Here is a 16,532-nt window from a genome sequence, read left to right on the forward strand (position 1 = left end):
GTATTTATATATACTAGCTATACCCGTACGAATAATTAGCACTAAATAAGTATAATAATTATCACTTTACAAAATTACAAAAAAGTATTAATACGTGAGTTGATTTGAAATTGAACAAAATATTTACCGACCGTCAATCATGTTGACATCACTACATAGTATAAAAACAAAGTCGCTTTCTCTGTCCCTATTTCCCTATGTCCCTATGTATGCTTAAATCTTTAAAACTACCCAACGGATTTTGATGCGGGTTTTTTAATAGATAGAGTGATTAAAGAGGAAGGTTTATATGTATAATAACATCCATTAAATAGTCGAGAAATACTGTTATTTTTGAGGTTTCTAATGTGATGTCGTAAATAATTATATACATTTCTTCCGCTTACATTGCAAACGCAGCCTGCACCCTACGAGATTTATCAAAATAATGTACTAAGTATTGTACACATTGAAAAGGTCTACAGAAAACTTCGCTATGGTATATATCTATCTCTTATGGATATCCCACAATAACATTTTTTTGTCATTTATTTTTTTCGAAAAATAATGGCTAATTTTCAAAGCGATTTTAACCAATACAGCATTAATCCTTATCTAATTAAATACCTTAAATACGTTTTTGATTTAATAAAGATCTATATGGCCCTTTACAGCATATAATTTAAATGAATATTTTCGAAGATATTACAAATTTAAAAATTACGGTACGTAGCGTTTGCGGCGGTTCCGGCCGGCTTTTACTCTTAAGTTAACGCGTGCGGGCCACGGGCAGTAATCTGTGGCAGTAATGAATAAATCAAAACTACTGGATCGATTTTAATCATTTTTTTAGTGAATGACATAGGCTATAATTATATTTTATACCCGTGCGAAGCCGGAGCGGATCGCTAGTTGTTTATAAATTAAAGCCGTCATATATTTTTTTTTGCCTTTTTTCTAAAAAGGGAGGCAAACACCTTAAGCTTTAGCGTATTAATATATATGATGATGATTTTAGTTGGAATGAGACAGTCATTGTTTTAAAGTAATTTAGTTATTTTAGTTTACCGAGAAAAGTGGCAAGAAACTTAGCAGATGTTGATAATGATTACGATGAAGGCGTTTATTTATTATTGAAGATGACTAGGATCAGCTGTTGCATGACAAAATTTAAGTGTATTAGACTTTGATACTGTATTTTATTTATATTGAAGATCTTGAAAAGAAACATATTTCTTTATTAACTTGTTTTATCTATTTGACCCGTATATTTTTAGTACATATAAATCAGAAGTATTTAGATAGTAATTCAATTTTGATATAATTATACTAGTCTTGCCTTGCGGTTTTACCTGCGTAACTTCTAAGTCCTAAAGTAGAATACCTTTTATTCTGGTCTCCAGCTATCTATGCACCAAGTTTAATTGCATTAGTGCAATAAAAATTTTCATGTTATGGATTAAAAAGCGTACGGCTCACCTGTTGGTAAGCGATTGCCGCAGATTATAGACGTCTGCAACACCAGAAGCATTGCAAGCGTGATGCCGATCCTGTATCCAATTTTCCCCAGTAGCTCTGGTCACCTTATTCACCAACACGAACACAACTCTGCTTGAAAACAGTATTACTTCGCTGTGATCTTCTGTAGGGCCAAGCTACTAACCCAGTCGGTCTGCTCCACCCCTGCTGAAAGTTCCAGATAATAAAAAACGATGATTGATCGGAAGTTATTGTAAACTATTGTGTGTTTGAAATAGGGATTCCACTTGAAAATGTACCGTTATAAATATGCCGTTTTTACTTTAGTAAATCAAGACACCTGGTGTGTGGTTACGGCAGTAAAGAAAATAGCCATTCCCTTTCTTCCCGTCGGTGTCGTAAGAGGCGACTAAAAAATACATTTTAAATGATTATTCCCACCAAAAAAAAGTAATCCGGATTTTAGACCTCTCAAAATTGGATTGACATTCTTCATTATTTATGATAGGAAAAAAATATCTTGGGCTGTGGATAGATGATAAGCTTACACGGAGATCGCTCGTTGAGCACGTACAAGAAAAATTATTATCATAATTGGGGCCGTTGCGAAAAACTTTGGATTGTATTGCGTCGAAACCGTGTACAGGCGAGTTTTTCGCAATTTCGAGTAAGCGAACTGCCTCTTATTATTAAACAAAATGTGGCTGAATTATAAATGGTTCTGAGAATTTTTAGTGCGAATCTTGCCGAACCTACGCTTCAGCACTTGTTAACATGTTAGTAACATACACATACGGTAACATTTGAGTGTTACAGGTAAATTTTTTTTTGAAATATATACATAGAAATAATACATATCTTATATATAAAATTCTCGTGTCACAGTGTTAGTTAACATACTCCTTCGAAACGGTTAAACCGATTTGTATTAAATTTTGTGTGCATATCGGGTAGGTCTGAGAATCAGCCAAAATTTATCTTTTATATCCCTAAGTTATAAGGGAAGGGAGCATTAAGGGGGTTAATAACATTTACGGCAAAACAACGTTCAAGGGGTCAGCTAGTATAATCATATAAATACAAATATTACACTCACACTCAGGCGGGAATTCAACCCGTAACCCGTAGAACAGAAAGCACGGCACAAACTGCGCCAACGGGCTGGTGAAAGTAATAAGGTTTCTATGTAAATAAATAAAAATTATTATTATATTAATCTTGCGCACTTTTAAATACTTACATGTGTTTAAGAAGCGTGGGTTAGGTATGAAATCAAAATATGAATATTATGAAGTCGTAGTCAGTTATTTTATTTGAAAAATAAAAATAAACTTTTATTGAGAAAAAAAGACAAATGAAATTTTCAAAAAAGGTCGAGGTTTTAGCCTCGTAACTTCTTCATGTCCTTTCCTTGTTAATATTTCGCTTTCTGATTTTACATTATTTACGATTCAGCCAGTAACATCTACTGGGCATAGAACTCTTTCTCCGTGTAGGAGAAGGATTGAAGCTGACACCACGCTGGTTCTCTGCAGGTTAGCAAATATGTTTCACACTATGAGTAACGATCGATATCATGTATTTATGATAACAACTGGGATCGACGGCTTAACACGCTCTCCGAGGCACGGTGGGGAGACCCACCAGGACAGATATCCAAACCGGAAAGATATATTTGTAAAAATGCAAATATCCATCCCGAGCGGGAATCAAACCTGCACACCGTCGGTGTTTTAGGCGACTACACGCTCTACAACTCAAGAGCGGTTTTTGTATTAATCTATAATATAAAAATGAGTCGCTGAATGTGTTGCTAAGCGCAAAACTCGAGAACGGTTGGACTGATTTCGCTAATTCTTTTTTTAAAATATTCCTTGAAGTACGAGGATGGTTCTTACAGAGAGAAAAATTCTAAAAAAAAAATTTAAATTTCCTGAAAAAGTCTAAAAACAACACTTTTCTATACTCCCCTACAAAAGATTTGTGATAATACTTAAAAGTCAATTTGAACTTTAATACCATACGATAAATTTTGTGTTAGGCGATACGAAGTTCGCCGGGTCAGCTAGTATATTATAAAGAATAGATGTAACATTTTTGCAATTCTATAAAGTTTAATAATCGTAGTTGCACGTGATTTGAAATGAGATGAAAATTTGGTTACAATTTTGTAATACAAAGGAAATCATGAAGTTTTATTATTAGGTAAAGTTTTGGCATTATACGTTTCATATTGTTATAATAAATAAATTTATTTACAAAAAAAAAAAAACTACACGTTTCGTTTTTGAAGTAAACCTTTACGCATGTTTGACTTGCGGAGTAAGCTGGTGAATGTGTGACGAGAGCGTTACGAAAGACGGACGGAGCAAGAGATAGAGGCACACATTTCTTCCTCTTTTACTCTCATAGCTAATTAAGTTTCGTATATCTGAGACATAGTGCAGGCCTGTTGTGTAGAGGTTTTACTTCGGTCGTGTGGTCTAAAGGACACTCACTCTTTTTTTTTTGTAAAAGCCTGATTGCTTTTTCATTTTATATTTTAAATTACAAATATTTAAGTGTTGTCGGTTTTTAAAAAATAAATATATTATGGTTATGGATTAAGTTACAATAAGTTATTATTACGTTTTCGATTATCAATTACATTTATTATATTAGTGTTATAATAAACATATATCCGACAGTTGCAGGTTCTCTTCTCGTTCGTTGTAGATATGTTTTGTTTGTTGTGGTTCTCCCCACCGTGCCTCGGACGGCACGTGAAGCTGATCGATTCTGGATGTTATCTTAGACACATGATAAATATAGTTACTTATAGTATTGTGCTTAGTAGGGTCATTATTTGACAGCCAGCACACATGACATAATTAAGGTTGACCCGAGGGCGAAAGAGCCCCACGCCTGGCAGAGAGACTTTGCAGCCTAAACTCTAATTAGTAAATATACATCATATAATATCTGATTACAGTAAAACTGGTAATCAACACGATTTCAGTGCTTAAATATTTATATAATGTTTAAAAATGCCTATTACAGTACTGTGATGTTAGTGGGCACAAAATAAGAAAAACAAAATAATCGCTTCGCATGCAGTTAAAATAAAATGTTAGGATATTAAAGAAAAGTGAAAACTATTAAAGATAATTGTTTTCACTGTCGTCAAAGCGATATGTTAGATCCAGAGTTCCATTTAATGAGAATGCAACTCAACCACTAACGCTTTATGTTGTCCTAGTATTCTAGTATTTTAGTTGGAAACTTTCTATATAATTGCTTTCGTTATTTATTTCAAAAATCTCTGAAACTGCTCCAACGATTTTCATGAAATTTAGTAAGCAGGGAATTTCGGGGGAGATAAATAAATCTAGCTAGGATTCATTTTTTAGAAAATGTCGTTTTGTCCGAAAAGACCACGGTTCAAAATCTCAAATTCCAGATCTATCCTTATTTTTTCTTTTTCTTTCTAATTGCACTCGTTATTTTTTAATTTTTCGATTTTTTTCGATTTACTAAAATACCGAGCTATAGCTGACTTAGTCTTTAAGGCTGTATGGCTGTAATAAAGAATTTATAATTAAAAAAAAAAAAAAAAAAATACCGAGCTAAGCTCGGTCACCCAGGCGATTTAATGTGTGAATATGTAAAATTGACATATAACTCGGCAAAAGTCTTTTCAGCTTCAGAGGTCAATCAGACATTTTATTGGACATATATGTATAAATTAATCCTTCATATATAAAAATAATTAATAAAATAATTACAAAGAACCAGGTTATCAATAAATTTTTGCCTATGTAACTAAAACTGTAATAAGGTTCCACAACCACCTTGGAACTTAAGAAGCCGACCGATGGCGGGATAACCATCCAACTGCTGGCTTTGAAATACACAGGCCGAAGACGGGCAGCAGCGTCTTCGGTGCGACAAAGCCAGCCCTGCGGTCACCAACCCGCCTGCCCAGCGTGGTGACTATGGGCAAAACACATGAGTTCACGTTATTTTTGGCGTCAACTTGTGGAGGCCTATGTCCAGCAGTGGACTGTATAGGCTGTAATGATAAACTAAAACTGACATTAAATTGCAAAATTATGTTCGCTAAATAGTTCTACTATTATTATATAAAACATATTCAATTAATATTAATTTTTTTACTTTAGATGACAGAGGCGATAGCGAAAGGTGAGGCTGTACTGCTCCGTCAAGCGTACGACAAGTTTGTCGCAGAATACAGTTTCAAGCCTGTCGCAGCCGCAGCGGCTCCGGGTAGGGTGAACCTTATCGGTGAACACGTGGACTATTGCGAGGGTTTTGTTTTACCTGTGGTTTGTTATTTTTACTATTATTCTGCTTAAGATAAAACGATATCTTAGCTGTATTAATTTTGAGTAATAATATTTTAGCTCCATTGGATTTTTATTTTATCTGTCTCTTTTCATTTGTCATTTATTTCGCGTATAGTAAATATCTATACAAATAAATAAAATTGGAGTGTCTGTTTGTAACATTAAAATAACCGCTTTTTACTAAATGCACATGGACGTATACACGGTAAATATACCAAAACAACATTTGTACAATTTTTGTCTTTCTGTCTGTCTGTCTGACTGTCTGTCTATTTGTTTCGACTAATCTCTGAAATGGCTGGACCGATTTGTTGATTTATTTTGTAACTCTGCGAACTGAATAATATTTTCTTTAAGTCCACACGAACGAAGTAGCGAGTACAGCTAGTTATTATATATATAAACTACTAATTTATTTTTGTTGGTAAATAAGCAAATAAACTATCGCTAAAGGCTTTTCATGTTGTAACTCCATTATTATTAGTTCTGCCAAAGTGATTTCTAAATATTACGAACTTTGAAAATGTATGAAGTATGTAGCTATAATTTTAAATTGTTCAAATACTTATTACTTATAAATTGGAAAGTATCGACAATTACACGAGAAAGTTTGGTAACATAAGATGAGACTTAAGCAAGTTATATTGGTTTTGTGCAAAACCTTTTACGATGTTAATATTGCTGTCAATGGAGGCGTTGATTAACCAAATTGTATCTATTAGGTGGGGAAAACTTTCTTCGTATTTTATATAGAAATTCAAAAACGTCCTCACGTTTATCCCTAACAGGTCGACCACATGCATTTATATTTTTACAGGCGCTGCCTTTTCTCACAGTCGTAGTGGGCGCATATAATAACTCAGACGAGTGTCAGGTTCTCTCAATCCTCGGCAATGGTCAAGAGGTAAAGGCGATATTCCCTGCTACTACAGCATCAGGTCTCAAACCCGGTGAACCAGCTTGGGCAAACTATGTTAAAGGCGTTTTAGCTAATTTTCCAGGTAAGAAAATTTTAATACCTAATAAGTAATTTTTCAAAGGAGAAGTGTTCGTTGAGCGCTTTATAATTTGCGCATATGGGCCAAATACAAAATTAGTGCAATTTTCAATGAAATAAATTCTAAGTATACTTCAGCCTATCGCAGTCCTTGGACATAGCCCTCCACAAGTACGCGCCAAAAATGGCACGAACTCATGTGTTTTGACGATAATCACAACGCTGAGCAGGTGGGTTGGTGACCGCAGGGCTGGCTTTGTCGCACCGAAGACGCTGTTGCCCGTCTTAGGCCTGTGTATTTCAAAGCCAGCAGTTGGATAATTATCCCGCCATCGGTCGGCTTTTTAAGTTCCAAGGTGGTTGTGAAACTGTATTATCTCTTAGTCGCCTCGTACGACACCCACGGGAAGAGAGGGAGCGGTTATATTCTTTACTGCCGTAACTACACAGCAGTTGTTATTTATACTATGGATTTTTAGCCCCAAGGTACCCGAGACAGTATAAAAAAAGTAAATTTGTAATAGTAGAATGACTGTCTCGACATGAAATTTCTGTAAAAGACGTTTAAATAAATTACATAATAATTTGATCATAAAAGAGTGCTTTTTACCCGTCTTATAAAAATTAAATGTAAATATTCTAATAAATTACTTTTTTATAGCAGCTTATTAGAATCAAAGATGACAGCTGTCTGAGAAATTAATATACCTTTATTAAGAAAGTGAAATATTCTAGAAAAAACTTAAAAAAAAATAAAAAAATAAAAATTACGTTTAAACCGCTAGTTTACTCGGAGTTTAAAATTAAAACTGCCTGTTGACAGTTACAACTTGAACTTATCTTAATCAGCTTGTGACTTGTGGGTAGTACTTGACAAAGGACTATTTTTTCATATCAGAAAAGAGTCAGAACTTAAGTCACTACTCTTCTCCATTGGAGTCTGAGGATAATTTCCCTATCATAAATAACGAATGCTAGCGGGTGTTAATCACAACAATTGGGATCGACGGCTTCACTACTTAGTCTCAGAGGCATGATTACACTGACTACTACATAAGAGTGGTTGTCTTCGAAAGTAATAAATTTGTAAACTGTGTTCACTTTGAAAGGAATGATTTTTGAAAGTTTTTTCTTCTCTAGGTGACGAACAAAATCGTGTTTATTTCTTCATTCGTTTTTTAAACTTTTTTTTAAAGAAAGATGTTCTCAATTCGACTGTGTTTTTTTTGACGTATGTGACTTGCCTTCTTTGTTTAATCAAATGCTGATGTTGTCGTTTATCAATAAAATTTAATCGAGATATGAGTTATCCATCCATTATCCTATAACAGTTCATTGCTGGACATAGGCTTCGCCTAATGTTCGCCATTTTGTCCGGTCCTGCCCCCTCTGAATCCAGCGGCTTCCCACTGTTTTCTTAACGTCGTCAGTCCACCTGGTTGGAGGGTGGCCTGTGCTCCTTTTGTGGTCGCAGTTTGAGAACCTTCCTTCCACATCTATATCATATATCATTTTGAGAGCTAGCATATGTTGTATTACTTGTTGGTGTAAATTATTAAATAAACCAATTATTATTGTTACGATAAAATGCTTGATTATTTTCAATTTTATTTTTTCAAACACTTGAAATAATAAATATATTTTCTTTCAGAAAAAGTTTCCGGATTTGACGTTGTCATAGTATCAGATGTTCCGATGGGATCTGGCGTATCGAGTAGTGCGTCTCTCGAAGTGGCGTTTTTCACATTCTTGGAGGCACTAACAGGGACTCGGGTTGAGTAAGTAATTATATTTTCACTTCCATGATAATAATTATTGCCGTCGTTTATATGTATATATAATTAGGTCGACAAACAAGCGTACGGCTCACCTGATAGTAAGCGATTACCGTAGCTTATAGACGCCTGCAGCAGTAGAAGCAGCGCTAGCGCGTTGCCGACCTTCCCTAAAATCCATCCATGAGCTTTGGTCACCTTACCGCAGAAACACAACAGTGCTTGAAAGCAGTATTGTTTAGCTGTGATCTTCTATAAGGTCGAGGTACTCCTCCTTACTTTAAGTCCCCTATTTGTTCATTATGTCAAGATACTTTTAATTGTATAATAGTTTAATGAGAACATATAAAAATAGTTGAATGAGACATAACAATACATAGTTATCGTGGCTATGTCATTTTAATAAACAGAGGGTCCAATTAGTTTCATAAAGTGACAGTCTGTCTTACTTTCAAATAAGTCTTCTCCCTTGATAAGGAGAAGGATTTGATGTCAAATTAACAACGCTTGCGCGATGCAACTAGAGCGCCGGGTCTCTTCTGGGCAAATTGAATAAGTTTTGGTTGTGTACTAAATAGACTTGCTACATATATTATCTTACGGCTATGTAAAGCACTTAGCCCTTTTCTGCTAAAGTCTTCCACGAGTATATAATTACTATCGTCATTGAAAATGAACCTTTGTAAAAAGAAAAGAAAAGTTTCCTACTCCTGTGTGAAAAAGAAGTAAAAAAAAAAAGAAACTATTGGTGTTTATTTACTGTATTCATCATCATCATCACCATCATCATCATCATCATCATCATCATCATCATAATCATAATCATCATCATCATCACCATCATCATCATCATCTCCATCACCATCATCATCACCATCACCATTTCAGCCTATCGCAGTCGACTGCTGACATGGACCACGCTGGGCAGGCGGGTTGGTGACCGTTTAATATGTTATACAAGTATTATACATATAAACTTTCTCTTGGAATCACTCTATTTACTTAAGAAAACCTCATCAAAATCCGTTGCGTAGTTTTAAAGATCAAAGCATACAAACAGCGGAAAACGGCTTTGTTTTATACTATGCAATAATAAGCAATTTTTTCTATAGGCCTGTGAAGAAGGCTCAGCTTTGTCAAAAAGCGGAACACGAGTTTCCAGGGATGCCGTGCGGTATAATGGACCAGTTTATTGTTACCATGGGAAAGAAAGACCACGCTCTGTTGATTGACTGCAGGTGAGACCTAAGTATAAGCTCTGGTTCCTATGTTAAAATCATCATGACATGTAAAATTCTCAACAAGTCATTTTAGATTTAAGTAAAACGAAATATGTTGATTATCGAAACAGGGTTTTAGTCCATAAATTACATGTAGGAATGTCAGATATTGATTTTCACTTACAGGGTAGACACGTCTTGTCTAGTTGAATCAGGCACCCGTATGTCTTTAAGAGGGTGTTAGAGTGCTTCATTGTATGTACTCTAAGTGTGTTCTAAAATTCATTTATATATTATATACTTTGAAAGATAATTGGTTGATAAATTTTATTGATACTAAATAAATCTATTTAAATTACAAAAAAAAACTACGACTATACATAAAATTGAAAAAAATATGTCTAATGACGACGTAAATTAGTTAAAAATAATTATAATTTGCGATTACTAGCTTGATTCTGAAATATAGATTGTTTATAATTTTACTAACGACCCGCCCCGGCTTCGCACGTTTGCAAAAACTATTAGTATTCTTCTACTATATTATACATATATTTACATACAAACCTTCCTCTGAAACCATTCTATTTACTAAAGAAAACCGCATCAAAATCCGTTGCTTAGTTTGAGAGATCTAAGCATATAGGCAGCGGGAAGCGACTTTGTTTTATATTATGTAATAATTTTGTTTGTTTAGGTTGGAACTATTTAACACTGATAGTTGTAAGCACCATTGTTTGTATGGTAAATTTGATGTTCTATCGTATATCACGCTATACCATAGATTCTCTCCATTTTTTATTTTTATTCTTTAGAGCGACATAAAGATAGCAGAATCCCTTACTTATGCCTAGAATTTTCTTTATTCTGTTTAGGGATTTTATACAAAAGTACACACCAGTCCCGTCGTAGTACATTTCTGACTCTACAAGCAAATGAGGCTAATAATTTGAATTATTTTATACTCAAAGAGGCGTTAGATGAGCAAGTATACTGTGGAACCATCCCGTGTCTAATGTACTCAAATTCCTAAGTCTCATAATGGCTCCTCTATCAAAAATATTTTTATTTTCATTCAGTTAATTGTACATATATAGAGCTAGTAATTTTTTACATGCCGGTGAAGGTTAAAATAAATAATAAAAATCCTTAAATATGTATATTAGTAAAATGAATACAAATACTAAACTGAAAATTACTTTGACAGATTATAATTTGTTTCAATAAAAGTTAAATATTTATGTCCTTATGAGATGAAATACGAAAAATCCTTCGATACTTTTTGTTTATTTATATCATTATATGTATATAAAACTAAATAACACATTGTATAAATATTAATTCTAAATATATTATACTGTGTGGTTACGGTACTAAAGAATATAGCCACCCCCTCTCTTCCCGTGGGTGTCGTAAGAGGCGACTAAGGGTTAACACAGTTCTGCTACCACCGTGGAACTTAAAAAGCCGATCGGTGGCGGGATAACCATCCAACTGCTGGCTTTGAAATACACAGGTCGATAACAGGCAGCAGCGTCTTCGGTGCAGTTTAAAGCCAGGCTTGCGGTCACTAACCCGCCTGCCCAGCGTGGTGACTATGGGCAAAACACATGAGTTCACGTTATTTTTGGCGTAAACTTGTGGAGGCTTATGTCCAGCAGTGGACTGTATAGTCTGTAATGATGATGATGATGATGATGATGATGAATTCTAAATATAGACTACTCTTTATTACGATGGACGAGACAGAGTTCCGCTTACTTTTCGTAACAACGTTTACTTCAGTCGAGTTGTTTAAAGCACACTCGTTTTTCTTATTTAGGTCGTTGGAGGCGAAACATATACCGATGGATTCCACTGAAGCTGTTATTCTAGTGGTCAACTCAAATGTGAAGCATCAGCTGACGGGAAGCGAATATCCACAACGTCGTGCTCAGTGCCAGGAAGCCGCCAATAAGCTGAAAATACCTTCGTTGAGGAGTGCAGATATAAATGACTTAGCAGGTACAGGTATTCTTTTGTTGTACAATAATGAGGGCCGTTCAGAGTGAACCGTTTATTATTATTATTATTAATAACATCCTACAAATGTTCCACTGCGGTGCGTAGTTATCATCTTCTATTAGGCCTTAATCCTAAGACTTAGCAACATGACCTTACGAAATATTACCTACATTACTAAACGGCGATTTAGCAAATTTTTTTATACTGAAAGCTTCATACAAGCCAACAAATTTCCCACTACAATATTAGAAAGTGGATTAAGCGCAATAAAAGACAAGCAAATCATTTAAACTGTGACATAGAAAAAGTTACGACAGGGAAAAAAAAGTTATAGGAAAATTAATCTGAATTCAATGTCTGTATAATATCTCATAAATCTAATAATATTTCGTAAAGGCTTTGAAATGTAAATTTTGATGAAATTTAAGCCGAGAGCTTGAATGATTCATGTTATGTTATCATGTCTATGTTATTTTGAGAAAATCCCTTTAGCCGCCTGATGCAGTTTGTAGCTGAGATTACGCCTCAAGCAAGTAAATAGCTTAAATTTTAGCTTAAATACATTTTGTAGCTTGTATTTTTAATATTTATATAACAAAATTTCAGGTTCATAAAGATTGTTTTAATATAAATAGCAATATTTGAAATACAGGAAAATGAACGAAAGAAAAATAATGGATTTTATTAAACGTAACCAAGTTTCAATTTTAAGAAGTTAGAACGCCTCGACGAAAGAAATATTAGCCATTATTTATTATTGGCTATTTAGTGATGCTCATAATCGTCACAGCTGTATAATAAATTAAAAAGTAGCTGTAAGTATTAATTTTGGACGAAAAAATAGTTATTTGTTTAAAAATAAAATCGTTTTCAAATTACCAGTAAACTCAAAGTTAAAAGGTGCAAGTGTCGTCTAAATGATTGTACAATAGTTAAATTGAACCTAGAGATTTTCTGGGTCTGTTGTGAAGTGTCTTGTTCGTAATTATAACGCCTACATGTTTGTAATTATGCTTATCCGTAGGGCCAGGCCTTATTAATAAACCTTTATATATTACGAAAGTTGTTTACTTTGTATTTAATTGACTGTGTTCGTAACTTACACATTTATTTCTTTTATACTATACAGTTATAACGACGCGTTGGCGTAACGATCACAGCACTGGCTTGTGGCTGTTGCGCTGGTGGTTGCGGGTTCGATCGCTGCCCATGACATATTTGTATAGGTCATACAGATGTTTGCCGTGGTTTGGGTGTTTGTGTAGTCCTTGTGGGTTTTCCCACTGTGCCTCGGAGAGCACGTTAAGCCGTCGGCCCCGGTTGTTATCATGTACATCTGATAGCGATCGTTACTCATAGTAGGGAATATATGTATATCCGCTAACCCGCATTGGGGTAGCGTGATGGATTAAGGTCTGATCATTCTCCTAAATGGGGAAAGAGGCCTATGCCCAACAGTGGGATATTACAGGCTAAAGCGTGTTTATGTACGTACAGTGGGCAGCCTAATCGCTCTTTCAAGACAAAGGTAAAGGATATTGTGATGTATTGCCGTTTTTAACCGACTTCCAAAAAGGAGGAGGTTCTCAATTCGACTGTATTTTTTTTAATGTATGTTACATCAGAACTTTTGACCGGGTGGACCGAAACCGACAAAAATTTTTTTAATCGAAAGGTGGTGTGTCTCAATTGGTCCCATTTAAATTTATTTGAGATCTAACAACTACTTTTTGAGTTATATCTAATAATGCGTTTTTGCTTGATGCTTTTTTCGTCGACCTACGTTGTATTATACCGCATAACTTTCTACTGGATGTACCGATTTTGATAATTCTTTTTTTCTTGGAAAGGGGATATCCCTAGTTTGGTACCATGATAAGGAAATCGAGGGAAGCTCTCGAAAATCCGCAATAACTTTTTACTGGATGTACCGATTTTGATAATTTTTAATTTAATCGAAAGCTGATATTTATCATGGGGTCACATATAAATTTTATCGAGATCTGATAACTTCTTTTAAAGTAATCTTTGATAACGCGTAGTTACTTGACTATTTTTTCGTCGATCTACGTTGTATAATTCTTCGATGTAATTGAAGTCGGTTTTTTTTTCGTTTGCGAGCGAGGGAAAAAGATTCAGTTAAACTGATTTGATATTTTTCTATTTAATATTTCTTGTATACAATAATAATATACAGTTGAGGGTATTTATGTATTTTATTTTTTATTATCTTCGGTAATAAAGTCTTCACTAATGAATAATAACTAAAAATAAAAAGGAATTAATACAGAAAACAGTATTTAAACTTAAGTGTACTCAAACTTTTTTGTTATTTATGTCAAGTAGTGAAGATTAAATATTAGTTCTCTTAACATATCTCCTGAAGTGATTGACTGGTTTCATAATTACTTGCACAATCGTCGTCAGCGCATACACATTGATGGTCATTCTTCCAACTGGTGTATGAGTAAAGTTGGCGTGCCGCAAGGTGGCGTGTTGTCTCCTCTATTATTTTCGGTTTTTATTTCATCTGTCACTAATCACATCTCTTCTCTCTGTCATTTGTACGCAGATGATCTTCAAATCTACTCACAATCTCATCTCAGTGAAATCTCGCAATGTATAAATTTTTTGAATAAAGATCTTACATCTATTCAACGATGGAGTAATTCTTATGGTTTAAGGGTTAATCCTACATAATTGTGTTTGCTCGCAAACGAAAAAAAAACCGACTTCAATTACATCGACGAGTAATACAACGTAGATCGATGAAAAATAGTCAAGTAACAACGCATTATCAAAGATTACTCAAAAAGTAGTTATCAGATCTCGATGAAATTTAAATGTGACTACATGATAAACTTCGGCTTTCGATTAAATTAAAAATCATTAAAATCGGTAAACCTAATAAAAAGTTATTGCGGATTTTCAAGAAGTTCCCTCGATTTCTCTGAGATCCCATCATCAGATCCTGGTTTCCCTATCATGGTACTAAACTAGAGATATCTTCTTTCCAAAAAAAAAAGAATTATCAAAATCGTTACACCTTGTAAAAAGTTATTGCCGATTTTCAAGAGTTTCGCTCGATTTCTCTAGGAACCCATCATCAGATCCTAGTTTCCTTATCATGGTACTAAACTTGGGATATCTCCTTTCTAACAAAAAAAGAATTATCAAAATCCGTACATCCAGTAGAAAGTTATGCAGTATAATACAAGGTAGGTCGACGAAAAAAGCGTCAAGTAAAAACGCATTATTAACTATAGCTCGAAAAGTAGTTGTTAGATCTCAAATAAATTAAATGGGACCAATTGGCACACACCACCTTTCGATTGAAAGAAAATTTGTCGAAATCGCTCCACCGAGTCAGAAGTTCTGATGTAACATACATAAAAAAAAAAATACAGTCGAATTGAGAACCTCCTCCTTTTTTGGAAGTCGGTTAAAAAACGCAGGTTATTGTCGTCGGCAGTCAGAAGTTGATTTCCCGTATCAACTGGATGCAATTACCGCCATTAATAATTGTTGGGGTTTGTTTACCGATAAGTGATAAGGTAAAAAATTTGGGAGTTACTTTTGATAAATATCTTTCTTGGATTCCTCATGTTAATGAAGTAAGTAGGAAATTGTTTGCCTCGATGAAATTGCAAAAAAGGCTACGTAACTTTCTCCCTATTTCCACTAAAATAAAGATAGCGCAATCTCTTCTACTTTCCATTCTTGATTACGCCGATACGTGCTTTGTTAATCTAAATGAGGAACAAGTAAATAAACTTGAGCGCCTACAAAACCTCTGTATTCGGTTTATATTTGGACTTCGCAAATATGACCACGTTTCTGAATTTCGAGAATAACTCAAGTGGCTTCCTATACAACTTCGAAGGAATACTCACATATTGACCCTTCTTTATACTATCCTCTTCAATCCTTCTGCTCCGCACTATTTAAAAAATCGATTTGAGTTTCTCAGTAATTCTCACGAACGGCCTCTCCGTTCGAAAGAAAGTCTGATATTGAAGATCCCTTCACATTCTACATCCTTTTATTCTAAATCTTTTACTGTGGAACCTTGTTGTCTTTGGAACTCATTGCCACTGTCTATAAAGAATGCTCAAACATTAGAGACATTTAAAAAACTCACAAAAGAAATGTATTTATCGTCTTAATGTATGTCAAGCAATTTTATTTCAATGAGTACTTTATGCTATGATGTTTTGTCTGTCATTTAAAATTTATCAAGTTTTTTTTTAATTACTATTATTGATATATATGTATTTGTGTACGTATGTGTATGTGTATGTATATGTATGTATGTGTATATGTATATGTATATATCTGAATGTATGTATACATATGTAAGTAAGTATTATGTATATGTAAGTAAATGTATTTGGTGTACATGTACGTTTGTGACTATAACATGTTCATATGTATGCTACATAACATTTTTGCGCCCCATCCCACACTTCTTATTTAGTCCTCTGCCCAAAGGTTGCCTGGAAGAGATCGCTGTATTAGCGATAAGGCCGCCTGTTGCAGCTGATGCAAATTTTATTTTTATATTTCATTTGTTATACTATTAAAACCTTGTATTAGTGTGCGAAAGTGTAAATAAATAAAATAGATTAAATTTGATTTATCAAGATGTAGTTGCTTAAAATTAATTTGAATACCTAAGAGTACTGAAAACCAGACATCGACTTAAAAATCATTTCTGATGCTGTTCGCTTGA

The 16,532-nt window shown here is 34.3% G+C and overlaps 1 protein-coding gene across 1 annotated transcript in view; it reads left to right on the forward strand.

The window, feature by feature from the left end:
- Positions 1 to 16,532, forward strand: part of LOC123656983 (galactokinase-like) — a 38,310-nt gene that overhangs the window by 3,784 nt on the left and 17,994 nt on the right. Inside the window, exons 2-6 of the mRNA XM_045592590.1 lie at positions 5,619 to 5,783; positions 6,622 to 6,805; positions 8,453 to 8,579; positions 9,689 to 9,814; positions 11,619 to 11,800. Coding sequence (XP_045448546.1) covers positions 5,619 to 5,783; positions 6,622 to 6,805; positions 8,453 to 8,579; positions 9,689 to 9,814; positions 11,619 to 11,800 — 784 coding nt within the window. The remainder of the gene's footprint in view (positions 1 to 5,618; positions 5,784 to 6,621; positions 6,806 to 8,452; positions 8,580 to 9,688; positions 9,815 to 11,618; positions 11,801 to 16,532) is intronic.

This window comes from Melitaea cinxia, chromosome 10, assembly GCF_905220565.1.
Source record: "Melitaea cinxia chromosome 10, ilMelCinx1.1, whole genome shotgun sequence".
Lineage (NCBI taxonomy): Eukaryota > Metazoa > Arthropoda > Insecta > Lepidoptera > Nymphalidae > Melitaea > Melitaea cinxia.